Source organism: Oryctolagus cuniculus, chromosome 7, assembly GCF_964237555.1.
Source record: "Oryctolagus cuniculus chromosome 7, mOryCun1.1, whole genome shotgun sequence".
NCBI classification, from domain to species: Eukaryota; Metazoa; Chordata; class Mammalia; order Lagomorpha; family Leporidae; genus Oryctolagus; species Oryctolagus cuniculus.
Genome location: NC_091438.1, coordinates 51,555,149 through 51,582,895, shown reverse-complemented (window position 1 = coordinate 51,582,895; position 27,747 = coordinate 51,555,149). Strand labels below are relative to the sequence as shown.

At 43.6% G+C, this 27,747-nt stretch overlaps 1 protein-coding gene and 1 long non-coding RNA gene across 6 annotated transcripts in view; one reads left to right on the top strand and one right to left on the bottom strand.

The window, feature by feature from the left end:
• Positions 1-311: 311 nt before the first annotated feature.
• Positions 312-27,747, bottom strand: part of TBX15 (T-box transcription factor 15) — a 142,928-nt gene continuing 115,492 nt past the window's right edge. For all 5 annotated transcript variants that reach the window (XM_051858756.2, XM_002715697.5, XM_008264587.4 and 2 more), the window contains 2 exons: positions 18,847-18,944; positions 312-2,725 (listed from right to left, as the gene is read on the bottom strand). In XM_051858756.2, coding sequence (XP_051714716.2) covers positions 1,941-2,725; positions 18,847-18,944 — 883 coding nt within the window. In that variant the 3' untranslated portion in view covers positions 312-1,940. The remainder of the gene's footprint in view (positions 2,726-18,846; positions 18,945-27,747) is intronic.
• The window catches only part of LOC138850563 (uncharacterized), a 33,697-nt gene continuing 20,647 nt past the window's right edge, over positions 14,698-27,747 (top strand). Inside the window, exon 1 of the long non-coding RNA XR_011390497.1 lies at positions 14,698-14,833. This is a non-coding gene — a long non-coding RNA (uncharacterized lncRNA). The remainder of the gene's footprint in view (positions 14,834-27,747) is intronic.

Here is a 27,747-nt window from a genome sequence, read left to right as displayed (position 1 = left end):
CCAAATGAGGATTCCTGTTAGTCTTGTACAGGTTTCTGCCACTAATGTGAATGCAAACATCTCCTGAGAGACAGAAAGGACTAGGTTTCAAGTCTTCACTCCCTCTACAATGAGTGGTATCATCCTAGTTAATTCACCTGATCCCTCCGGCTCAGTTCCTAATGGTAAAATGAGGTTGGTAATATTTATTTCATGTGATCTGATAAGACTCGTACAGAATAGTACATCTGCAAGTGCTATGCTCATTGTAACACAAAATGCAAATGCATAAAGCTGTTATGTGATTCTTCTGTAGGAACAAACACACAGGACACAATTGCAAAGGTTTTATTTAGCGGCTTTCTGTGCTTGGCACTTAGAAACAGAGTTCCGTGCATAAGGGCAAATTTTTATACACCTTTTCTTCATACATATTTTACATACCCTTTTATTGCCCCCTTTTTAATATTCATAATATTGGATTCCCCACTAGGCACATAAATACATTTATCTACAACACTTCAAAACCACAAATCTCAATAATATCTGTATTATTTTACTTGGTATTATTTGCATTTCCACACCATTTAAAAATTGTAGCTTGCACCAAGCTTCACTTGTTTGCTTATCATTAAAGGATTTGAAGGGAAAACGAAAAATAAAAGAAAAAAACCCAAACTTCAAAATGCAAAGAACTATTTGATAAAAATGGAGATCTAAGGGCAGGTGGAAGAGTGGAGAAGATCCATCTGCGATTCCCTGGACCAAGATAGGATTTCTCCCGCCACAGGGGCTAGCAGGCAGGAGGTCCAGGGCGGGCATCTGGATCTGGCATGCGGAGACCAGGCCACCACTGCCACTGCTCTCGGTGTCATCTGAGGGGATGGTAAAACTCTTCCTTCTTCACACTCCTAGTCCCCTTCCCCTGCCAGGCTGCATGCTGTGGAATCAGCACTCCCCACGTGGTGCGCCTCCCTTCTGGGTCACATCTGTCATGTGGGATCAGGTAGCACTACTTGCTCCAGTCCCTGCCCGCAGTGCCCTGACCATACAGTGTCCCTGGGAGGTTCACTCTTCAGTAATGCCAAGATTCTTCCTATAACCTGCAGGTGGGAGAACAAACCAAAACCACATTTCCTTGGTGAATCAAAACTCCCACCATTGCTCACACTTTCCCAGTCCTGCTCACCAACTCAGTCCTGCCCTCTATTCTTTCTCTTTCTTTCTGTCCTGCTCAGCTGCCCTGACTCCCTCTTTCACAGGCACCACTGGGAACGTCAATGCTGGCACAGGGAGTGCAGACAGCCAGAGATTAAGAGCGATCTTTGTCAGGAAGCCAAGTCCAGTTGTAACTGATGTCGTCCCACCTTCATCAACGGGTAAGGATTCCAGGATACATGGTTCATTCCAGAAGCACGGCAAGCTGCAGGGGAGAAAGGCTGGCAGCAACGGCCGGCCCAGTCCATCTAGTGTTGTACATCAACAAATTCTTGGTGAAAGCACCCATTCTGGGCCTCCCTGCACAGAGTTCACCCAGTTCAGAGTCGGGGTACATGTATGTTTGTGTTTGCACAAGTTTATGTACGAATACACGTGTGTGCATGTATAGGTAGGTCTGTGTGTGTAACTTTTCATGGCTGCTACACGCTAGCATCTCCCTTAACATTATTATAAAATGATGATTCAGTCACTTCAAAGGCCACTCTGGCATAGACTATGCTTTACACTAAGGTTTGGGAAGGCAGGAGAAGGACCACTGAGTTGTGGATGATGCACCGCAAGTATCCTTCAGTGGCCTACAAGTGTCTCTTGTTGCTCTTGTGTATGCGTCTTCCTCCTCCAGAAAAACAAACCAGCAAACAAAATACAAAGTTCCTGTTTTCCAAAGGTGTTGGGCTCCCAGATAGGAGGATCTGCCCATGGAGACTCTGGGGTCTTGACTGCTGTGGGCTCCGTGGCCTTTAAACCATGTGTACAGACATCTGGGAGGAGGAGCCTGGGACCGCCCCGTACTGCCGGCCATCACAAGCATTGCTTGCCTGCTGATTATTGGGCGAAGGGCTAATCATGTGCATGCTGTGCTCCATCCCCGTGGGCAGGTACTGCCTCTCGCCAAAGGCCCCGTTGGAAGGAGAAGAACAGAGTAAAGTGCTTTGAGAGGCGCTCAGTTTTTCTGGGCTTGCAGCTAGCCTAGGGGAGGTGGGAAAGTTGTATCCATAGAGGTTGTAAGGGTTGTGGAGGGAGAAGGCATTGTAGGAGCTCTGCTGCATGTGGCTGCCCCCAAACATGTGTGGTGAGGAGGAGCTGGAGGCAGCATTGCCTGCTTGCATGACATACTGAAACTGGGAAGTGGGGAAGGACCCCAGCTGGCCACTGTAAGCTTCCATCTTGGTGTTGCTAGGCAACGAGGGAGGAGTTGGTATTCCTGAGATCAGGGATGGAGTCCTCTGAGGCATGAAGGTCTCGGAGGGCTGAGTGGCTGAAGCGGTGCCACTCTGGAGCCTGTTGTAGCCACTGTCACTCAGCCCCGGGTAGCTCTGCAAGGCAGCCATGTTGCTTCGGGCACATGGTGGGTAATCAGAGAGGTTTAGATTACACAGCTGGCTCTCTCGGCAGCCCACATTGAAGGTGTTGGGGGCCAGGTGAAAAGTTGGAGGAGAACAGGATGGAGATAACAGGTGAGAAGAAGCCGAAGGGGATGGTGTCCCAGTGCTGGAGGTGGTTGGAGAAGTGCCTGTGCTGCCTCCTGAAAAGCAAAACAGGATACCATTGAGACAGAGGCCTTTGAAGATATGTCTGTCTAGGCCAAGTGCATGCCATGCAGGAGGTGCCTTCAGATGTCCAAGATGGGCTGTTTTCTACAGAATCACTGCTTTCTCTTAACTCAGCAGACTTCTGCTAAGTGATTCCACCTGTGCACACAGGCACACATACACATACACACACACACACACATACACACTCCACAAGGCAGGACAAAAAAATGTTCTTTTGAACACTGAACTCATAGGTTTGTGTCTCCCTGTAAGAGCCTTAGTAAGTCCAAGTTTTTCTTAATTTTTAATTAGTTTTTAACAGACAATGTGATTTTTAGATACAGTTCTAAGAACATAAAAATAATATAAACCTTTCAATATTCTCTTCACCATCCATCAAATTCACTTTCTTTTTTTTCTTGTTTTTTTTTGTTTTGTTTTGTTTTGTTTTTTGTTTTGTTTTTTGACAGGCAGAGTTAGACAGTGAAAGAGAGACAGAAAGGTCTTCCTTTTCCGTTGGTTCACCCCCAAGTGGCCGCTACGGCTGGCGCATTGCAGCTGGCACGCTGCGCTGATCCAAAGCCAGGAGCCAGGTGTTTCCTCCTGGTCTCCCATGCGGGTGCAGGGCTCAAGGACCTGGGCCATCCTCCACTGCCCTCCTGGGCCACAGCAGAGAGCTGGACTGGAAGAGGAGCAACAGGGACAGAATCCGGTTCCCCGACCAGGACTAGAACCCGGTGTGCCAGCGCCACAGGCACAGGATTAGCCTAGTGAGCCACGGCGCCAGCCCAAATTCACTTTCTAATAACACCTCTGGTGATCATAATTCAAATCCACCCATCAGCTTGTCCCACTCTCAAAGCAAAGAAAATGCATTAAGTTTTCAACAGAGACTGTTGTCTACTTGGACATTTTCAGTCTTGCAGTCAACACGTAAGATGCCAAAGCAGGACCCTAATCTCAAGAAAAAATGGGTACTAGTGGAGGGCTCCAAGTCAGGACTTGGGACTGGGAAGGCAGACAGAGGGACCCAAGTGGAAACTGGGGTAAGAGATTAAAGTTTTGTCATATGAAAGACATTAGGAGCAGGAGTATCATAAGAATGAGGTTGGGGCCAGCACTGCGGCTCACTAAGCTAATCCTCCGCTTTGCGGCGCCGGCACACCGGGTTCTAGTCCTGGTCGGGGCGCCGGATTCTGTCCCGGTTGCCCCTCTTCCAGGCCAGCTCTCTGCTGTGGCCCGGGAGTGCAGTGGAGGATGGCCCAGATCCTTGGGCCCTGCACCCCATGGGAGACCAGGAGAAGTACCTGGCTCCTGCCATTGTTTCAGCGTGGTGTGCCGGCCACAGCGCGCCGGCTGCGTCGGCCATTGGAGGGTGAACCAGCGGCAAAAAGGAAGACCTTTCTCTCTGTCTCTCTCTCTCACTGTCCACTCTGCCTGTCAAAAAAAAAAAAAATGAGGTTGGAAGACAGCAAGGCTATCCAGAAACAAAGTCATTAGGACTCAAAAGATCTGCTGTCTTCTCTTGACAGGAGCCTGACTAAGATTTAGATATTTGTGAAGACAAAAGGCCATGCAAGCTGGGAGATTAAGGTTCTATTCACAGTTTTGCTGCACTAACCCACCTTATGACCCTGAGCCCCTCACTCACCTTGTCCAGGTGTCCATTTCCACACCCAGAGATGAGGGAGTGAGTTAGATCGCTGGTTTTCAAGCCAAGAGGAACTTGCCCACTTTTTAAAAAAAAACGCCAGTGTTCCAGGATTCTACCTCAGACCATCTAGAGGAGGGTTCCCGGGCAGGAGACCACCACATCGGAATTACTTCAAAAGTCCTTCCAAATTATTCTAATATACATCAAAGGTTGAGAACAAATTACACAACCCAAATTCCATATTTCAAAGTACTCAGAGGAGTGATTCTTAAACTAAAGTGCACATGAGAATTGGGGGAGGGCTGATGAAGACACAGACTTGTGACTCCCTCCCTAGAGTTTCTGATTCTGCAAGTCTGGGCCAGGGCCTGAGAACGTGCATCTCTAACAAGTTTTCAGGTTAGAGGATGTACAGATTTCTTTCATTTCTAAAAGTCCCTGAATCAGTATTTGACATAACTGATCTCATGATGTCTGGATGTCGAAGCTGGATTCGTGGTTCATGCACCAATCTATTTCACATATGTTCTCTTGTTACAAGCATCTTCTTTCAAGGGACCAAGAAGCACAGTGCAGCATCCACTTCCTGCCTCGCCCAGTGGGCTTTAAAGACAGTGGTGCATGCTGGGGCTGCAGCGCCAACGTTTTGATTGCAGCAGGAGCAGCCATTTTGTCCTCAGTGGGGAATCTCCTCTGACGGAATATCTTCCTTCAGGGAAGGTTGGAACTTTCCCAGAACTGTTAGGAGCTGAGCACCCAACTCCACCCTAGCCCCTAAGGAGTGGGATACCCTTTAGTTCACCCACAACTCATATTGGCACCCTTAGAACCTGAGGGCTATAAAATGATTAAGGAGGTTTTAGGTGGAAAGGAGCAGGAATCAGATTTTTGTCAATGAGGAAAATGTGAAGAAATCTGACAGGATTCCAGAGTCACAGGGCTACAAAGAAACCCTCCCAGTGTGCAGGGATGGAGCAACCCAGGTGTGTGAATTAAGAATCAGATTCTTCCAAGAGAAGCCCAAAGTTAATTTTAGCAGGAAAAAAAATTCATTAGCCTACATTCACAGATACAGGTAGTGGTATTGGCAAGAAAAGCACAAATGTGGCTCTTGCTGATTTTTTCAGTTAAATTTTATAAAACCCAACTAAAATCACCTTTCTCTTGGTCAAAAGAATTCCCCAAATAAGCCTTCAAGGTAGAATTGGGTTTAAATATAAATAACTGTTGATATTAGACTCCATTCAGGAAACTCATTCCTCATTTCCAGTTCAGAACTTAAATTCCTTCCAGAGAAGGGTGATGATTTTTTAAATAATATTTTGAAAATTTACTTGAGATGCAGAGAGATTGGGAGAGAAACATCTGCTGAATCACTTCCTAAATGCCCACAATGGCTGGAGCTGAACTCCAGGGCTAAGGCCGGGAACTCAATCCAGGTTTCCCACATCTTAACTGACAGCTTAACTACTAGAGTAAGTGCCCACCTCAGAAAATTAGATTTTATTCTACAACTAGAGATAAAGCCACACTGAGAAGAGCTCTCGGCTCAAACACAGGTCCGTTGACCTCTGCGCAGCTTGTGTCACAAGCAACACAACTACCTTTTCATTTTCCTCAGCTGTGAAATGAAGGATTTGAACTAGAGTCCCCTCCTTTCTGTCCTTGTCAGTATTATGTCTGTATCTAAACATCAAACTCATATAAAGTGCAAATGAGCAAGTCCAAATACTACACAAGCAATCACTTCAATATAATGAAGGCATTTTGGGAAAAGGAAGATTGGAGAAGGAGGAAGAAGCACATCTCATGCTTCATGGTTTTGTGTGGCTAAACGGGCTGTGCCTCGTGGAAAGCCCAGGGATCCATTTATCTTCTTGGAGGTATCCTACATGTTTTCCTCCTTTTCACCTTAAATGCCATGAGCCTCACTGAAATTAGGGCTATGGCACACATGGAGAAACCTGACTCCTGCTGTACAGAGATTTGTGTTTTACAGGATATGTATATGCTCTCCTCTCTTTGAAGGTCTGCCCTTGCCCTCCCTGATGTGGTGTTTATGTGGTCCCCAAGGAGACCACCTGCTCAGCACACGGCACTGTCCTGGGATAGGTATGCTCCATTGGGCCTGACTCTGGCTCTGCTACAGGAAGTGCAAGATGGAGCAGATGACTTTCCACAACTCTAAATGGTTTTCTCAGATGGCCCATGATGGAATGAATGGTACTGATTTAGGGCCTCAATTGGTTTCACTACAAAAAAATAAGAGGAGAACTATTAACAAGTTACAGGGATTTCTGCTTAGCAGATGAGAGACGCATGTTAAAAAGTCTGTAGTCAGCTTGCTTTGGCTTTTAAATGACATTCACTAGAAATGAGACTTGGTGGCCTGCTGAGCTTTGCGGGGTGAGTGCCTGCACAGGAACCAGTGCTGGGAGGGGGGACACAGCCTGCCCAGAGAAGTCACACCGCTTCCATTCACTTTGAAGAAATGCTCTCATGCTCTCCAGGTACACAGTGCATAGACAGAGATGACTATGGGATTCATTTTTCAGAGAAGCAAACTGAGATCCTGAGAAGTCTTTATTCTTGAGTGATCCAACAGCTGCCACCTGTTGAACAAGCTTGGGAGTGCCAGCCAAGTGCTAAAGAAGCACAAGGAGGCTACCCCCCACCCCTACCCTGCAGAGTTTTCACCACAGCAAAGCTAGGGCAGAGTGGGAGGCCAGGCCCGAGGGTACAGAAGGGGTCACAGCTGCCTCTCAAAGAAAACCGTGCCTCTCTTTCCTGCCGGGCACTATCTGCCCTTCACCTCAACTCTTCTGCACCTGCCAGCCTCTGAATGTTCTAGAAGTCTTGATGAAAACTGTATTTCATGGACAAGCATGACTATAGAATCAGATGAACCCAGTAACCAACCCCAGCTATCTTACTGACTATGGTACTTTAGCCAGCTAGCTTCTATGAGCCTCTTATTTTTTAACAATATAAATTAAATTAATAATATCTACCCTGAATAGATGTTTTGAGAAATCAATGAGATGATACATATTATAAAGGTCTCATATCACACTAGGTACATAGGCATTAAAGACTCCTATGAGAAAAAGAGAAAGGCATCTGGGGGTGCTTGGGCCCTAACAGGGAGAGTTCTCAGGTGTTAGCCTCTGTCACTGGAGCTCAGCATCCCAGCATCTACATACCCTGACGAGCTCTGTGTCACAACATCCACACACCCTGCTGTTTCAGGCTGGGGGAGCCTCCAAGGTTGTGGATGATGGAGAATCTGGCCAACTGATAGCTAGCGGCCTAGCTAGGCTATATTCCCAGACTAATCCTACACTAATTTCTCTCTGAATTACCTGTTCCTCCTCCCCATTTCCAGCCCAGGAAAAAAATGGGGTGTCCTGTGCTTCAAAAAAAAACTAAAAGCACACAAGTAGGTAGACTGGTATCCTTCCCGGTGTCCTCAGTGGTCTTCATCCACTTCTGAGAGGTGATTAAACTTTAATATCCTAAGGAGCTTACTACTCTCAGGAGTGCCAGGATCAATCACTGCCCTATCTCCCTGCATGCTATTTTGGCCCTGGACCAAAGTGAGGAAATACACATTAAAATTCATATACAGCATTAACTTGCCCCAACATGTGAGGCTAAGAGCCAAAACAACCAAAAGGAGTACATGCTTAGCAGTGAACCCATACGAGGACAATAACCCAGAATATACTTGTGTACCATGAAGACAAGTTCAATGTGACCGTGAAAATTCTGAATACCAAACCTGCTGACTTTTGCATCTTTAAATTGATCACTTCCAGATTGTAATATGGAGACTTTCTCATACAGTTTTCTTTTGGGTTTATTTTGTGGTGAATTTTTTCTCCAAAAAAATTGAAAAACAGTAAGACAAAACCCCATCTGGGCTAGTAAAGAACAAATTTCCATGTAATTACTCAGTTCCTCAAGCCAGACTCTTCTCTCATAACTCTGTGGCATCTATCTCTGAGGAGTGCTGATTCACTGTGTGTCTTGAAACTTTCAAACAGGTAAGAGGTAAAAATATCAGCACTAAACCCAGAGGCCATAAGGTTTAATGAGCACTGCACTGTTCATCTCTACTAGGGGTAACTCCTTAGTTGAGATGAATACCTTCTCATAATGCAAATGTCAACATGACTGTGCTAATGGGAATTGTGTGGTTTGACTCTCAGAAAGGTGCCTAGTGTATCCTTCCCCCATAAAATATAAAGCTATGCATAAATCCAAATTCTTTCCCTTTAAATCAACTTTTAATATATTCATTGGTGCTCTGGGTTCTGAGTCTCTCTCCTTTTACACCTACCACATTCTGTAGGTACAATATTCCCATGACTTTCACTTCTTTGTTTTCAATGCTTTTTGTTTCATTGCCTTCTTTGCTGCAATATACATCCAGTTTTTTGTATTTTTAAAAAGATTTGTTTATTTATTTGAAAGGCAGAGCTACAGAGAGAGAGAGAGAGAGTCTTCCATCTACTGGCTCACTCCCAGATGGTTGCAATGGCCAGAGCTGAGATGATCCCGAGCCAGGAGTCAGGAGCCAGGAGCTTCCCCCAGATCTCCTACATGAGTGCAGGGGCCCAAGAATTTGGGCCATCTTCTCTGCTTTTCCGGCCACAGCAGAGAGCTGAATTGGAAGTGGAGCAGCCAGGACACAAACTGGCGCCCATATGGGATGCTGGCACTGTAGGCAGTGGCTTTACTGGCCCCACATCCTATGTTTTTGATAGAATTCTTCTGCCCCTTTCCTGACAGCAGCATCCACTTTTTCCACTGGAAATATCCCCTCCTGTACTGCCACTCCTCCACTAATTCCAGGGATGTCACACAGCCCAGACAATCAAAATATCATGTTCCCCCTTCCTCAGGAACTGCTTCAAGAATGACCCAAGTATAGTCAATGAGATGCAATGAAATTTTGCTGGAAATCTTATAAGAAAGATACATGTCCTTTCCCATCAGATTTAAGCCTAAAATTATGTGAAGCCAAGAATGCCATGAGCCATGTTGCCTGTGTGAGATGGCTGAGAATGAGGGAGAGAAAAGACTTCAGCTAGGTGATCTTGTTCGTGACCCTGAATCAAACTCTGCCTGCAGTCAGCTACTTGAATCCATTCAGTTTTGTAAGCTAATAAATGTCTTTCTCTTTCTTTTTTTCTTTCTTTTCTTTCTTCTTCCCTCCCTCCCTCCCCCCTTCCTGCCTTCCTTCCTTGCTTCCAAGAGTCTTTCTCTCATTTGCTCTCTCTCTCTCCTCGCCCACATTTCTCTTCCCTCCCTCCCTCCTTTCTTTCTTTCTTGCCATTTGGGTTTTCTTTACTTAGATCACTAAGGATTCCAATCAATGTAGCTCCCTAATTCCATAGGTGACCCCACTATGATGGTGAAAGGCTGGGGATATTCAGATAAAACCAGAGGCAAGAGAATCGGAAATAGATAGAACAAACAGAATATGGACCATCTCCTGTGGAAGCTATGGATGGGTTCTTCCTGAAATAAGGGAAATCCCCAAAAAGGAGTAAAAAGAGATTTCAGCTATCTGGATGCCTGATGGACACATGCCTCTGGCAAAAGAGGATCTAAAAAGATACCTAAGATGCCTACTTTTCCTTAAAAATATATATAACCCCCTAAATGTTTGAAGAAATAAGAGAAGTTGTTACCCTGACCTCATTCTGATAAGTAAGAACAGGCTAAACAATGAAGTAAAAATGCTGGCAACTTTTGAAAAGATGATTTTAATATTAGTGTTCATAAAAATATAAGGAATATAATGTAGAAAACAGAAAACTACTGGTTTTTTAAAAAGGTTTTTAGAAGTCCAGAGGAAAGAGATGCACAAATACATCAATGGCAAATCTGAACAGAAAGGTGGTTCCAAAAACTAACAATAAACACACAAAGAGTAAAAGAGGGGGAACCTAAAGATGCCAAAGTGGCTGTCCTCTGCTGGATTTATGGAGCACGTTAGATAACGACCCACAGAAGCATCCATAAATACAGACCAAAAAAACCCATACCCACATAGGATAATCAGAATTTTTCAGTGAAGTTTGCAGATTCCCTAAATAGTGATATCTATATTTTCTTCCAGATACTCGGTTTATGTTTTTTCAAGGAAGAATTATATTGTCTTAATTGTCTATTCTTGTCCTTAGCCCCTTCCAAGAAGATTTAATGTTATCTGTGACAGCACAAATATTAGTTGAGAGATGAGTAAATTAATAAAACTTACTTATTCCTCTGGGTTAAAATTTTAAGGCCATTTTACTAACTCCCCAAATCATATGCACTCCCTAATCATATGGATCCCTGAGTCTATAATTAATTGTTCCCAACTTCATGTCCTGTCGTTTTCACTTCAGGATCATGAGGCACTACTTTCACAATCTTTTACCAAATTTGTTTTCTTCTGGTGTCTTGATTTCTGTTCTTTTTTCTTTCTTTTCAAGTCGCCCTCCCCTTCAAATTTTAGCCTAAAGTTTTCTCAATTTGGTAACTTTTTGCCAAGCACAGTGACACCAATCCCTTGATACAGAACTTAGCAGAGTTAATTCACTCATTCAACTACTATTTGAGTATCTGGGTATCATGCCTGGACCTAGAGATTTCATTTTGAGAGGGAAAATTGATGAGGACAATGTGGATGAAAATATTAATGAAAGGATTGTGCAAATAACCAAGGGCATTTGGTCTACTCTAGTTGGCAAAGAGAATTTCCCAAGGAAGTGATATTTCTCCTCTGCTTATATCTCTAAGATAGAAGCACTAAGTAAGATGAGTGGGTGTGAAGAAGCCTTACAGGGAAAGAAACAACATGTAGTAAGAAAACCCCTGGCGGGGCTGGCACCATGGTACAGCGGGTTAACACCGTGGCCTGAGGTGCCGGCATCCCATATGGGCGCCGGTTCCAGACCTGGATGTGCCACTCCCAATACAGCTCTCTGCTATAGCCTGGGAAGGCAGTGGAAGATGGCCCAAGTCCTTGGGCCCCTGCACCCTCATGGAAGACCCAGAAGAAGCTCCTGGCTCCTGGTTTAGGATTGGTGCAACTCCAGCCGTTGTGGCCAACTGGGAGTGAACTATCAGATGGAAGATCTCTCTCTCTCTCTCTCTCTCTCTCTCTGTGTGTGTGTGTGTGTGTGTGTAACTCTTTCAGATAAATAAATAAATCTTTTAAAAAAAAAGAAAGAAAAAGAAAGTACCTGGCATGTTTGAAAAATGAAAGTAAGATGAGTGATGCTGGAACTACAGGTGGAAAGGGAAAGTGGTAACGATAAAAAAAAAAACTGGAATGGTAATAAGAAAAATAACGAAGAATATTTATTGAATACTTCATAAGTCCTAGATGTTTCATAAGCACTTTCCATGCATTATTTAATTCTTTAATTCTTTTTTTTAAGATTCACTTTGTTTATTTGAAAGACAGTTACAGAGAGAGGTAGAAAACACAGAGAGAGAGGTTTTCCATCCACTGGTTTATTCCCCAAATGGCCATAATGGCCAGAGCTGAGCCGATCCAAAGCCAGGAGTCAAGAGCTTCCTATAGGTCTCCCACTTGGGTGCAGGGACTCAAAGACCTGGGCCATCCTCTGCTACCTTCTCAGGTGCATTAGCAGGGAGCTAGATAGAAAATGGAGCAGCCAGGACTTGGACCAGTGCCCATACGGCATGCAGGTGCTGCAAGAGGGGGTTTTAACCCGCTGCACCACAGCACCAGCCCAAATTCTTTTTTTTCCTTAGATGCACTCATTTATCTGAAATACAGAGTTACAGAAAGAGAAGGAGAGATAGAGAGCTCTTCCATCTACTGGTTCACTACCAAGATGACCACAATGGCCAGGACTGAGGCAGGTTGAAGCCAGGAGCTTCATCTGGGTCTCCCATGTGCGTGGCAGGGGCCCAAGCACTTGACCCACACCTTCCATTGCTTTTCGCAGGCCATTAGAAGGGAAATAGATGGGAAGTGGAGCATCCAGGACTCAAATTGACACCTATATGGGATGCCGACATCACTGATAGCAGATTTATCCACTTCACCACAGTGCCAGCCCCACCTTGTTTAATTCTGATGGACACTATCTCCATTCTAGAAGTGAAGGAACTATAGCCAGAGCATGCAAGGTCCAGTTGGCTATATTAAGGACTATGCCTTTCATAAGTGAAAGTAAACTGTGGCTATTGAAGGATCTTTAGAATAGAAGGCTGATATCAATAGATGTGTTTTTCAGCAAATGACTTTGGTTGCTATGTGAGGAATGGCTTGGAGGAAAAATGGAGGCTATGGAGGGAATTATTGTCATCCAGGTGAGAGATGACAATAGCTCAGATAGAGATGGTAGCAAGGGAGATTAGAGAATTGGGCAGATTCAGGAACTTGGCAATGATGGGATATAGGGGTGGAAGAGGAAGCAAACTTCCAGAATAATGATAGTAGTATTCTTCTCCTAGGAGAGGGCACTGGGTCTATGAGGCAGATGATGAACTCAGTTTTAAGCACACAGATCATAAGGGACTTTGAAAGCAAAAAACAATATGTAATCAATTACCAATGTTTTAATGGATGGAATTGAGGTGCTCTTTATCTTCTGTCAGGAGCTTCTCATTCTTATAGTGCAAACCCTGCTGCAGAACTGAGATCCTGATCTTCTACAGCTAAAATAGGGAGTGCTTTTTTAAAAAGTTCTCTGTGAATAGTTAGTTGCAAGCTTTGCAGATGGACATTATTCCTTATCTCAGTGACCACTGAGATCGCCACAAATTGGCTATCTTTGAATTATTACAGTGAGCTCACAGTTCAGTGGTTGATGTCCCTTGGATTGTTCTTTTCTAGCATTTTAATAGAATGACTTGTTCAGTATCTTATTCCTCTCACTGATCAACATCAGACAAATCAAAGACCCTATAATCCTAACACTAACTCCTTGACAAACACTCAGCAGTGTTGAAATCTACCATGATGTCTGTTAGCACTTGAGGAGAAGGGAAGTTTCTGTAAATGGAAGGCCTCCTTGTTTCCACAGATAGAGATGTATTGACAGCTCTGATCACACTAAAAGGTTTTCTTTTAGCACAAACAGTTGACAGATCACTTGGAGTCATTGCTCACGTGAGCTCTCTCCATTTTAGCTGTAAAATAGGTCTAGGGGCTGGTGTTGTGGTGTGGCAGGTTAAGCTGCCACCTGCAATACCAGCATCCCATATGGGCATTTGATCAAATTCCAGCTGTTCCACTCCCTAATAATGTGCCTGGTAAAGCAGCAGAAGATGGCCCGAGTGCTTAGGCCCCTGAACCCGTGTGGGAGACCTAGACAAGGCTCATGGCTACTGGCTTTAGCCTGGCCCAGCCCTGGCCATTGCAGCCATTTGGGGAGTTAACCAGCAAATAGAAGACCTCTCTCTCTCTCTCTCTTCCTCTCTTTCTCTCTCTCTCTCTCCCCAGCTCTTTCTCTCTCTGTGTGTATGTGTATGTGTGTGTATGATTCTTTCAAATAAATAAAATAAATCTTAAAAATAAAAGATCTATTGTTTACAGGAAGAAATCCAGGCACCAATTCTACTTAAGACTATCCATCAGAACAATAGGATTGTTGCACTTATCTGCAACCTAGCTGGACTCTTATTTCTTCTTCCTTCCTTGTCTATATTGCCTCAGTCTCCTTCCTCAAGCATAACTTAATGTGGTTAGTTTATCTCCTCCCTTCAAGCAGAAGCCATTCATGACATAGAATTTTCATATCAAAACTCTTTAAACATATACATATCCTTGTTGATTCTAAATGAAGACATTTGAAGATAAAAACATACACTTGACTATATTTTTTAAAAAGTGAAATGCAGACCCATTTAGAGTGAATGCTCAAGCTGTTGAACAATAAGCCAACAATAGGAAGAATAAACTAAATTATTTTGCAAAATTAGAGCTCCAGTAAATAAGAATGAAGAATAGTAACGTGGTCTGGCAGAAAGGAGACTGTCCTGTCCAACAGGAGATCCATGATGGCATTCTCAACTTGGCTCTGCCACTTTAGTGCGGTTATATTCCTATAATGCTCTATGCCTTCATTTCTTTTGGGGATCAAAAGTACAAGCTAATGAATCCTATGCATCTCCTCCATAAGAGAAAGCAACTATTTAGAACACTCCATTCACTCTATTCAATATGTGTTTTTAAACAGAAGCATTTGAATTTTTGCAAAATGGTGACTAATTGCCCTATTTTCCTTGAAATTTTATCAGCAGATGATTCTTAATGCAATAAAGATAAGAACGACAAGGCAAAGATGGACAAAGCATCCTTAACCTCATCTAAGCATAAAGGTTGATCCAGCCTCCGTCAGTAGCTGCACAAAACCATGCCAGGGCTACTATTTTATATGCCAGATATTCATCTGTTTGAAGCAATAAGGTAATACAAACACCTGGGTGAGTCAGTTACTATGTGAATCTTATGTTGGGACCAATACTGTCTACACTTCCCTCACTAAAACGAAATTACCGTAAAATCATTCTGCCACTGAAGTTTCCACTACAAACTTTCTTCTCATCATTCTGTATTCCATCTGAGACACAAAGCATTCAACACAGATGGCTGTGTCTTTTTTCTTCATTTTATGAGTAATACTATTCAGAATTACTGGGATTCTTAGTAGTTAAGGGAAGAGGGAATGGACACTGCTGCTTTTACATATGTCAAAAAACAAAGTCATATTTTTAATAATGAGAATCTGGATCAAGGCTTCAAAAATACATTCCAATTAAAATATTTAATAGAAAATTTCATTGACAATTTAATGGAAATTTTAATATGATTTAGGAAATTAGCTTTTCCTCTAGCCCATCTCACCACCATATGTATCCAATAATTCATGCTCATTCCTCTGCAAGAAAAAAGGGGGTCATTGAAGTGGTTGTGACATTATGCTTTCAAAGTTTGGTTTCTCTTAAGCTGTTGCTTTCAGTGTGTCAATAGCTAAGTCTTCATGTTGATAAATTTTCTGTGGAACTACCATGAAACCTACTGCACTGTACAGCCATGCAGCCTATGCAAGCTCCCTGTGCCTGTGCCCCACATGTGATTATAGGGCAGATCACCACCTCTAATGATGACTTCACATCCCACACCCACATACACACTAGGTAGTTGTGCTCCAAGATGGAGGTCACTAAAGTGAGCCTACCTCTTGAGCCACAGTGCCACCAAGTGATCTCGATCACTCACCCCTCATTAGGTATTTCCTGTGTGCCAGGCACCATGCCAGACCTTTGTTGCATAGCAGTGCACACTGTTCACATGGTTGCCATCAATGCCAGTCCTCAGGAACTGGCAGGATCCCTTCCAACCTTCTCATTCCAGCCTCAATGAAACCGACTCCTGCTTAGCTAGAGATTGGAAAGTGAAGATAAGCAAAGAGCCCACCCCAGAAATAAACAGAACCAAGTGTCTTTCAATGACATGTTTTCATTTATAGGTCATGTTTATGTAAACGTCTTCACAGAAGAAAACCCCTTTTTTGTAGATGAGTAAACTGGCATTCAGAGTGGAAATAAATTGCCCAAGATTATGTAAGAGGGTTAGTGATCACCAAAAGTGAGGGCCCAAGGGTGTTTAGTGAAGCAGATAAGACAATGCTTAGGACTCCTGCACCTCACAGCTGAATGTCGTTGTTTGAGTCCTGGCTCTGCTCCTGATTTTAGCTTCCTACTAATACACACTCTGGGGATTATCAAATCATTGCTCAAGTGGTTGGGTCCCTGCTTCCCATGTGGTAGACCCAGACTAAATTCCCAGCTCCTGGCTTCAGTCTAGCCCAGCCCTTGCTGTCACAATCATTTGAGGAGGATACCAGCAGATCTAAAATCTGTGTGTGTGTGTGTGTGTGTGTGTCTGCCTTTCAAATAATAAAAAAAAAAGGCAAGGCCCCAGATTTTCCTGACTCCAATAAAACCTCTGAGTCTTAAAGGCCATGATGAATTAGCTGCAGTTGGAACACCCTGAATAATTGGTGACTCTGCTTCTAATCACATCTTTATGGGAGCAAAAGGGCTTCCCATGTGGAAATCTTCCATTTCTCCCCCGCCTACATAAAAAGAGGTGAAAATTCTGGATCACTTTCCTCACCAGATCCCTATGGAGAGGAATCATCTGATCATGTTTTGAGTAATTAATCATCAGAAAGGTAATATTCCCTGTCCCGGATACATCTTCCTCTTAGGTGTACACATACAGGGACATAGGGAGATGAAGATGATAGTAGTGATGATGAACACAATAACTTGCACATGTTGATCACATACTATGGTTTTAAATGCATTATCTCATTTAATGCTCCTAAGAATTCTATTACATTCTTCCATATAAAGCAGAAGAGATAACTGACTACCAGGAAGGTTGTGGAACTTGACCAAGGTTCCAAACCAGGAAGGAACAGTGGGTAACAATTGTCTGCCTCCAGAGTCATGCTCTTCATCACTACACTCATCTTAAAACCTGAGACGCGGCCGGCGCCGCGGCTCACTAGGCTAATCCTCCGCCTAGCGGCGCCGGCACACCGGGTTCTAGTCCCGGTCGGGGCGCCGGATTCTGTCCCGGTTGCCCCTCTTCCAGGCCAGCCCTCTGCTGTGGCCAGGGAGTGCAGTGGAGGATGGCCCAGGTGCTTGGGCCCTGCACCCCATGGGAGACCAGGAAAAGCACCTGGCTCCTGGCTCCTGCCATCGGATCAGCGCGGTGCGCCGGCCGCAGCGCGCCGACCGCGGCGGCCATTGGAGGGTGAACCAACGGCAAAGGAAGACCTTTCTCTCTGTCTCTCTCTCTCACTGTCCACTCTGCCTGTCAAAAAAAAAAAAAAAAAAAAAAAAAAAAAAAAAAAAAAAAAAAAAACCTGAGACGCTTCAGCAATGTAGATTGCGAACCTAATTCATTGTGCAAAGTGCTAGAAGCTCCCAAGAGCAAAGTATATTATCAAAGTATATTATCAAATCCTAGAATGGCTTCCCAAATAACAGAACCATAAATTAAAAAATCAGGCTTCTATTAACAGCAGCCATTGGAACAGAAAGAGCTCAGTAAATTTGAATCAGTGTCTCCTTTGGGCAGTGGAGGTTGGACAAGGAGACTCATAAAGCATCTGACACTTTGGGAAGCTTTTACTCAGGTACCCAGGTGGGTGGGCCCAGGGAGGTGTAGGGCACAGATGGAACTGAGAACAGAAGCTAAAAGAAGAGTAGGAGCCGGCACTGTGGTGTGGTACACTAAGCCCTCACCTAGGGCGCTGGCATTCCATAGGGGTGCTGGTTTGTGTCTCAGCTGTTCCTCTTCTGATCCAGTTCTCTACTTATGGCCTGGGAAAGCAGTAGAAGGTGGCCCAAGTGTTTGGGCCCCTGCACCCACATAAGAGACCCAGAAGAAGCTCTTGGCTTCAGATAGGCCCAGCTCTAGCCGTTTTGGCAGTTTGGGGAGTGAACCAGCATATGGAAACCTTTCTCTCTTTCTCCCTCTCTGTCTACAACTCTCCCTCTCAAATAAATAAATAAAAGAAAGAAGAGTAGAAATTAGATGAAGAGCTCAAAGCAATGCGGGGGGAAGGATCAGGGAGTCCACTTAGCCCATCACCTTGAGATGGGCATTGTTTCATGTAAATGAAATGGGGTGAGCAGAAGTTGCAAGATTCAGAAGGGCTTGCATCAGCCCCCTCCTCACTGTGAGATCTGATACAACAGCTTAGCTTTTTCTCATCTACAAAACTAGGATTAAAAAAACCAACAAGGCTGCCATGAGAGATGAATGAAGCTGTTGCAGAGATCTCTCAAAATACCATAGTCTGGAAACTAGCATTTATCCTAGCAGTTAAGATACCTGCCTGCCATACTGTAGTGCCCAGGATTTTATTCCAGCTCCAGATTCCAGCTTCCTGCTAAGGCAGACCCTGGGAAACAGCAGTAATGGCTCAAGTAATGCATCCCTGCCACCCACATGGAAGACCTGAACTGCATTCTCAGCTTCGGTGTTTGACCCAGTTCTGCCCCAGCTACTTGCAGGCATCTCAGGAGTAAACCAGCAAATGGGAGCACTTTCTACCTTCTTCTCCCTCTGTCTCTGTGCCTCCCATATAAACAAATATTTTTTTTTAAATACCATGGCCTACGAGAGTGTTTAGTAACAGTAGTAATAATTATGTCACAATCATAAAAATGCTTTAAGGAAGAGAGAATTTTTAGTGTCAAAAGAAATGCTGCCTCTGCAACAAGGTTGTTTGTACAAGTGGTGAGGCTTCGGTTATTTACGGAGCTATCGAGTTATTTTTGTACAAAGAGAATGCTATAACCTGTGTCTTGGTCTGGGGCCAGATGTGCTACATTCACTTCATGTCCCACTCCTTTCCCAGCCCTATCACTCAGCAGAAGCCTCACCCCAGGGTTTACCTTGCTGCTTTTGCATGGTGGTGAAATCCTCAAAGGTGAGTGTGCGCACAGGAGGTCTCCAGAACGCGTAAGTCTCCATGATGGCTTCAAGTCCGGTTCTGGAGGGAGAAAAGCCAGCAAAGGAAGTTGTAAATAATCCCAAGACATGCACTTAAGCTTCAGAGCTCCAGAGGTGGCTGTCTGACAAGTGGTATATACACAGGCACTGAGAGACGTCCCCATCTGGGTAAACAATTCTGTACAAGTGCAGTGGGCAGGTGGGGGGGCGGTGCAGGAGAAAGAATAAATTACCCAGCTCAGGTGATCTGCAAACAACTCCACAACTACGATGGAATTTCACTCTGATCTTTCTTCAAGGGAGGTTTGGCATGCGTCAAAAATCATATTAGGTGTTGGAGGTCAAGGTCACTAATACAGAGGGTATAGATGAGCAGCGTAGCACTGACTGCTTCACCACAGAACAATGCCTCATCATTCTCACAGTGCACTGACAGCCTGTCCCAAAGTCAACTCCCATCCCAAGAATATGAAGTCACTGTAGCTTCAAAAGCTTCTGAAATCAATGGTGATGATCAGGGCGAAAGAAATATAACAAAAGGTAAGAAATATGCCTGAGTTTTTGTTGCAACAAAAAAAACATCTACTCAAAAGCAGAGAAAGGGCTTCTTCTCAGAGCTTAGACCTCTGGGGTGGGGTGGGGGGGAATCCAATACTCATCACTGCTCTAAATATTTATCTGCATTTTTTAAAGATTTATTTATTTGGAAGAGTTACAGGGGAAAGGGGGAGAGATAGATCTCCTATCTGCTGGTTCATGCCCCCAAGATGGCTGCCAGGAGTTACAAGGGATCTCCCAAGCACATGCAGGGGCCCAAGACCTTGGATTGTCTTCTGCTGCTTTTCCCAGGCCACTAGCAGGGAGCCAAATGAGAAATGGAGCAGCCAGGACCTGAACTGGCGGGCATGGCAGGCAGCAGCTTTACCTGCTATGCCACACTGCTGGCCCCTATCCGCATTTTTATAAGCTATAAATCAAGCTGGACTGTGAGAGTCACCTTCTGTCAGACTTCAGGAAATATAAAATATTTTACAAGTATATTCCTTTAGGGGTCACTGGAACTGGACATACTATAAACTGGACTATGTGCATCCTGTCTATTTTATCCTTCAATTAACTGTGTGTCTCCCTTGCATGTGAGGGACTGATACACACATCATTTTCACATAACTTGCTGATAGTTATATCCTACTCCAGACAGAGGGTTGACTGGGGCTTTGTTTAAAGCTTTGAACACAGCTCTAATTACAGACTTTTCATTAAGCCGACTGCTTCATTTCTGTCTCAGTAAAGGGAGGGGAAATTCAGGCACTGTGGAAAAGGTGGGAGGAGGCGAGTGGGGAGGAGTAGGTAGCAGAATTCCTTTCATGACGGCATCCCTGGAAGGTGGCATAGTGCCCCTGCCTGGAAAAGACAGGCTGTCCCTTGGGATGAAACTCACACTCCCTACCTTCTCCCCGGCAATATGTTTCCTGACTTATCTTCAGTGTTACAAGCCAAGAATAAAATGAGAAGTTCTATTTTAAGTGAAAATAAATATCCTTTTCTTATAAATGACTAGAGGATCTCCTGAGGTCACTCTCACTCAGTCAAGCTGCTGATAACACCGACTGACTCTTCATGATCGGAACACTTCCTCTCTGAATCGGCATTACTTGCACAATTAACTTTCTAAAGTCTTCCCTGGAATCGTGGAGGCTTTAAATACACCCATGTTGGCACACCAAACTCTGTATTTTAAGAAGAGGTTCAGAGGAGAGCGTGTTGCATGGTGTTTATTAGCTGTTAATCTGTTAGAAGTAGAACAGAAGACATCTCCACATAGTCACTCTACATTAATGCTGAATACAGTACATGAAACTATTTGTGGAGAGAAAGAGTCCAGGCAATTAGGGAGTTCAGAATAATAAGGGGATAGGCAGATAAAGCCACGCTGAGCCTTAGTGGACAGAAGAAATAGATAGGCCAGGCTTAGATCTCACTGCCTGGGTATGGAATGTTGGCGACCCTCCAGAACATCTTAGGATTTCCTTTAATGGCACAGGAGGCTCACTGCAAATGGCAGCTTCTTTACTGTTCCATCTCCTATCCCATTCCTCCCAGGAACGTGTACCAGTAACGCGGACAAAAGATTAGCTCAAGGACAAACAACAGTCCCTTCTCATTTCACAACAAAGTGCTAAATGACTGTGAAGTTGTAATCAAACACTAGTATAGTACCAATATTATATTTATTAAACAAATTTAAAGTAAACTTTACTTCGTTTTTCAAATATCCCAAAAAAAGGTGTGAAGCTGTGGCAAAGGTTTTAGCAACTGTATTTTATTTTTAGAATTATTTATTTATTTATTTGAAATGCAGAATGACAGAGATGGACAGATCTTCTATTCATTGTTTCACTTCCTTAATGGTTACAACAGCCAGGGTTGGGCCAAGCTGAAGCCGTGAGCCAAAAGCTCCATCTGGATCTCCCACACAGAGGGCAGGGGCCTAAGTACTGAGGTCATCAATTCATTGCTTCTCAACCACATTAGCAGGGATCTGGATTAGAAGCAAAGCATCCAGGACTCAAGCCAGTGCTCTAATATGAGATGTGGACATCTCAAGCAGTGGCTTAACCTGCAGTGCCCACTGTCTGCTCCCTGTAATTTTATTTAAGTAGTCCACTCTACACTATAAAAAGTGACCATCTGTCCATGTATCCAAATCGAAAAATCCAACTGAAAATAATTGGGTATGTGGTACAGCAGTTAAGTTACTGGTTTGAGTCACTTGCCTCCCATATCGGGGGGGAGGGGGTCAGGCTCGGGTCTCAGCTTCTTCACTTAGGATCCAGCTTCCAGCTATCATGTGCAATAGTAAGCAGCAGGTAATGGCTCAAGTTCTTGGTCCTTACGCTCATGTGCATGGCACCCCTTGCTTCAGTCTGGCCCAGCTTCAGCTGCTCAGCTGTTACAAGTATTAGAGGAGTGAAACAGCAGTTGAAAGCTCTCTTTCTCTTCCCCCCACACACTCCAAATAAGTAAATAAAAATTTTTGAAACTTGTGGACTGTTCATGGGAGTCATCTATTCTACCTTTCATGATACCACCTTGGATCCTCTGGAAAATGTTATTCTTTTGTAGATCTATTAGAAAGTTCTTTCTGGGGGGCTAGTGTTGTGGCATATAGAAACAGAAGGAAGGGGTCAGCACTGTGGCGTAGTAGGCTAAGCCTGTGCCTGAGGTGCCGGCATCCCATATGGGCGCTGGTTCATGTCCCGGCTGCTCCACTTCCAATCCAGCTCTCTGCCATGGCCTGGAAAAGCAGTAGAAGATGGCCCAAAAGCTTGGGCCCCTGCATCAGCATGGGAGACCCAGAAGAAGCCCCCTGGCTTCTGGCTTCAGATCAGTCCAGCTCTAGCCATTGTGGCCATTTGGGAATGAACCAGCGGATGAAAGACATTTCTCTCTGTCTCCCTCTTTGTCTGTAACTATACCTCTAAAATAAATAAATAAGATCTTTAGAGACAGAAGGAGTCCTCTAGTGTTGGAGTTTGGGGAATTCTTTCTGTAGCTGACTATGATTATGCCTTTATTAACAGATGTCTCAGAGAGGTTTCATTTTCCTTTGGTTTCTTCGGGTCCAGGCATGGAATCTCTGAGTTTCCTAGTAGAGGCCATTCAATTCTACCCCTTTTCTTCTCTTCCAAAAATCCTTGCCATCTACCCATTAACATCTTCAGTCACTTGGATGTCTACTCATAGTTTATTATGTGCTACACAATGTTTGTCATCATTTTATACTAGTTTTGTAAAATTCTATCTCCAAGATTTTAAAAGTGAATTCATTGTCTAATAAATGGAATAAGCTGGCTTAGGTAACCACGTAGCATTAACATGTTCCACATGGTCTGTTGCACACCAGAGACCTAACATCATTTCTAACATTTCCAATCAGAGATGGTCAAATTGGCAAGTATTCTCCTCTTTTTTACTTTTCTCTGTTACTCCAGTGACAACAGAGGCCATATCCAAACCCCCTATGTTCAATCCTTTGGCTATAATCCTTTGGCTCTCTGATTTCCAAGCCTCTTCTCTTTTGACTTCTCAGTTTGCTCACTGGCCAAACCAACAGAATGTGCTGAAAAGGCAGGAGAAGAGGAAGGACAGGAAGAAAGCCAAAGAACTCTTTTACACATTGACAATGCCTCAAGGTTCAATGATCTGGAAAAAGTAACCAGATTGTAAAGAATTATCCTACTGTTTCCAAAAGAAAAAATGGGTTAGGATCACCCTTTTCAAGCTCAGCAAATGTTTGATGATTACAATACTTATAAAACATTCATGGGCCAAATAGGCAGCAAATAAAAACATGATTCCTGCTGTTCACTTATGGTGAGATAGGCAATTTCCTTCTATCTTTTTCTTTGCTTCTGTTTTTCCTACTCAATTTTAACTGTTCTCCATACTATTTGCAGGTGGTACTAGTGACAAAGGGATAATAAGCTATGTATTGATAATGTCATTAGTCATCTCTCAAAAGAATACAGTAAAGGGCTACAGGAAGCTTAATGAGATAGGACTCTTGAAGTCATAAAGGAATTATCCAAACAAGAAAATATTATGCACAAAGGTCAAGAGATAGGAAGCCAAAAAAAAAAAAACTACAAGATCTTTACCCTTAGAAATGTCCTGTTCAATTAAAAGAAAACAACCTATAAATGACTAATTTCTAAACTATGAGATAAATGCTACCCTGGAGATATGTATAAGACACCATGGAGCATCAAGCAGGAAGTAGTTAATACAGCTGGAAAATTCAAAGAAAATTACACAGAAGGCAATTATTCAAATTTAATATTAAAGAGTACTCAGCAAGCTTCTGCACAGCCCAGAGGGAGAAAGGGCTTTCCTGACAGAGTTAACAGTATGTACAGAGACCTAGAGGAATGTTTCAAAACTGAAAATAGGTCAGAATGACTGGAGCTTAGGATGTAAGGTGGCAGGTAGACACCATGGATATTTATTCCATGTTAGGTGCCTAGATTTTAACCTATGGGTGGTGCTGTGCCTATGATCTCCTTTCCTTTTCCTCCCTTTCCCAGGATTTCAAGAGACTGGGAGGGGCTGGCGCTGTGGTGCAGCGGGTTAAAACCCTGGCCTGAAATGCTGGCATTCCATATGGGCGCCGGTTCTAGTCCTGGCTGCTCCACTTCCGATCCAGCTCTCTGCTATGGCCCGGGAAAGCAGTGAAAGATGGCCCAAGACCTTGGGCCCCTGCACCCGTGTGGGAGACCCGGAAGAAGCTCCTGGCTCCTAGCTTTGGATCGGCGCAGCTCCGGCCATTGCGGCTGATTGGGGAGTGAACCAGGGGATGGAAGATCTCTCTCTCTCTCTCTCTCTCTCTCTCTCTCTCTCTCTCTCTCTCTTTCTCTCTCTCTTTCCTCCCTTTTCTGTGTAACTCTGACTTTCAAATAAATAAATAAATCCTAAAAAAAAAAAAGAGACTGAGAACCAGAATATATTAACTCTTTGGGAATTATACCAACATTCTTGCTGCATTAAGGTGAAATAAAGCTTTCCAAATTTCCTTCTCCTTCACTGGATCTAGAATAAGCTCCTAAATCCAGATTATTCAAGATATTTGTTTTTCAGGGATATTCTAAAAGACTTCTCAACAGAGGTCTGCAAATTGCCCAAAGACTAAACAACCAATCAAAATTTGGCTTGAGATTGTACAATAAGCCTATCTATGGGATGAAGTAGGGTATTATTAACATGCCTCTTCCAATAACTTGGAAAGACAGGTTTCCAATGGAGAGATGCTTAAAATCATTCCTCATCCAGTGATTTCCAATTATGAACTCTGTTCCTCTTTGGAAAGTGAATAGGCAGTAACAGCAACTCATGAAAAATGTAGTAAAAATCTATAATAACACTAAGCAAGCTAACTGGGATGATCTACCCTTAAGTTGATAATACTAAAATCTCATAATGGACAGATTAATACTCTGGTTAAGAACACAGGTTCTGGACTTCCTGGGTTCAAATTGAGATCCTATGGCTCCCTAGTGCAATCTGAACCAAATTACATAATCTCTTCATGCTTAAATCTCTTATCTAAAAAATGGATATGATAAAAGTTTGTCCTAGCCATTACTTATTAAATACAGATTGATTAAAGATAAAATACGTCATAGAAAGAGAGACAATATGATGAAACTTTGAGGACCAGTGGTCTAGCTCAAGCAAAGAAAAAAAATTCAACCATTCTGTTTAGCTTGTGGCCTATAGTAGGTGAATATATTCATTTTTAAATGTTTTTCTTTTATTTATTGAGAATACATTCTCATTGCTCTGAAATTCAAAGCTTTGTCAGCATTCTGGCCCTGGATTAAATGTGGGGGAAGCAATATGTTACTTAACTCCATTTCTCATTCTCTCCTCAGACAACCAGAAACATGTCCCTCAAGCCCCTATAGGCCTCATTATCTTGCAGATATTTCAGACTCAAATATGTTAGCCATTAAAAAGACGTCACTCTGTTCAATGACACCATCCCTGGACAAGTGCCATGGATAATAAAGCAATTGCCAACTTTCCCTGGCAAAGTCACATGGCAAAGAGGACAATGGTGTAAATGGTTCATGACAAGGCAAGGCAAACAAATAGCAAGGCAGAGAAAAATGAGGCTAAAAGACCATAAGCAGGGCACATGATCAATAGCCATGGTCTGGATGAGTTAGGAGGAGTCGGCTGGACACTGCAGCCAGAATCCAGTATAAGGCCAGGTACCCTGAATCCCAGATGCAGCAATGCCTGAGAGGAAGCCCAGCACTAATCAGGTCCATACATCTGCTAACTGGCAGAAGCCACTCATGCCAGGGGTAACAAAAGAATATGCAAAATCTACATGGCCTAGTGAGATTGCCAGGAAAGAGCAGGATGAGGTTGACTGGGAAAATACAGCCAATGGCTTTAGGGAAAACAAATGAACACACAGAAATTGAAACAGATGGAGACACTTGGGCTTCATGTTAGTTGACAAAAGGCAAGTGGTCAGTTCATTGGCTTTATGCTTGCTAGTGAGCTTTCAGGAGCAACAGGGAGCCAGAGGTAGATGAGGGTGTGGCCCTCCACCCCACCCCATAGTAAGTGTGCCTAATAGAGGGGTGTGAAATCATTCTCTGGATGCCATCACTAGCTGTATTTGCAAATTCCTAAAGGTAGTACTTTATTGTATTCAGTTTTACCATCAGTGAAATGGGAAATAATACACCAATTCCATCAATGCAGAGGTAAAAATGGATGTCAACTACAGATACTTCTTAAAATTACTATTGCTATTTTTGTATACTTATGATTTGAATGGCTAGAAGCAAACACATGAGGTTGAATTATATGGCATTTATGGCATTTTGTCACTTCTAACCTACAAATGTGGTAATTTCCAATGTTTAGCTTAATAAAAGGTGTAGACAAGATTTGAGTCACTTGTTTACTATAGAGAACTCTGATAACAGATTTTAGTTGCCATCCATCCTGCACTCTTCCACTCCCACACCCAAAGAAGTGTTGTTTCAGATCTAAACAAAAATGATCTGGCCCTGGGATTAATTTTTAACTGATTTTTCCCCATCTCTCCTTTTCCTTCTGCTGATATTAGGCATGTTAATTCCTCATTTCACACTCTTCTCTCTATGGGATGTTGCGAGGAAGGGCTGGGCCATAACAGGGAGTTCTTTGCTGTGCCCAAGAAAAGTGGTTCTTCACTCTCCAAACAGGGCCTTGGAACAATAGCTGCTTGCCAGTGGGGGAAGGGGACCAGGGAAAATTGTCTACTCCCAAATATTTTCCCTACCACCCTACCACCATTAGAGAGTAGTTCCTTCCCTTAGGTTAACCTTTAGCTTCATTCAACATCCTCTTTCAGCAAGCAAATATATCCGTTCCCATAAGGCAAAGAGTAGCTGTTTTTAGATCATTGTCCCCTGGTACATTATGCAAAGGGACACAAGGCACCAAGAAGGACTGTGGCCAGCCACATTCCAGCAGACAGCAGCGCTGGCTGAATGCACTCAGAATGAGCTCAGACTCAGATTTCCCCTGGTACCTCATCCTGCAGGCCTCATTGTTTCTTCAGTGAGGGGTAGCCCGTGAAAACTATTTACCCGTACAAAGCAACCTCCTCATGATACAAAGCCTGCCACGGGTTCCTTTCTCACACTCCTGAACTATGGAATTTGAGTGTCTGTCTCAGACCTCAATGGTGGACTTGAAAGATAAAAACATATGCTCCTAAAAATCCTCACCAATTCCCTAGACCACAGAAGAGCCATTCTATCTGGGTATTATTAGAAGCAATGGCTTCTTGATTGGTAGGCCAGCTGGAAATACCTGGAGGAAACCATGTCATGTGATATAGTCCCACCTGTATTTCTTAGAGAAAATGGAGCCTGGGAGTGAGGGTGAAGACAAAGGTCAAAGACAAGACAAAGGGCACCAAATTTTGATAGAAGAGCTTTAATACAAGCTTCTAGAACCTCTCTCTCAACAGACAGATATGCATTTTAATCTTCTCCTTATTATGTATATGATGGCTTTCGAGGAAGGCCCTGGGAATTGCAGAAAATATCCCACACTGATGGGCTTTCTATAAAATCTTGGCAGCAATCCTAGCAGAGACAACCACATGTGGGCTGGAGAACCCACAGAATCCCCTTCCCTTTTACTCCTGTGGCTACCCCTCAACGTGTAGGGTCTTGACAACTGTCATTCTCCCTCCGAGGGCACAGTGGGCACTCTAGACATGTGGGGACATGCCAGAGCTCCTGAGCTCTACAGTGAGAGTCAGCAGGACA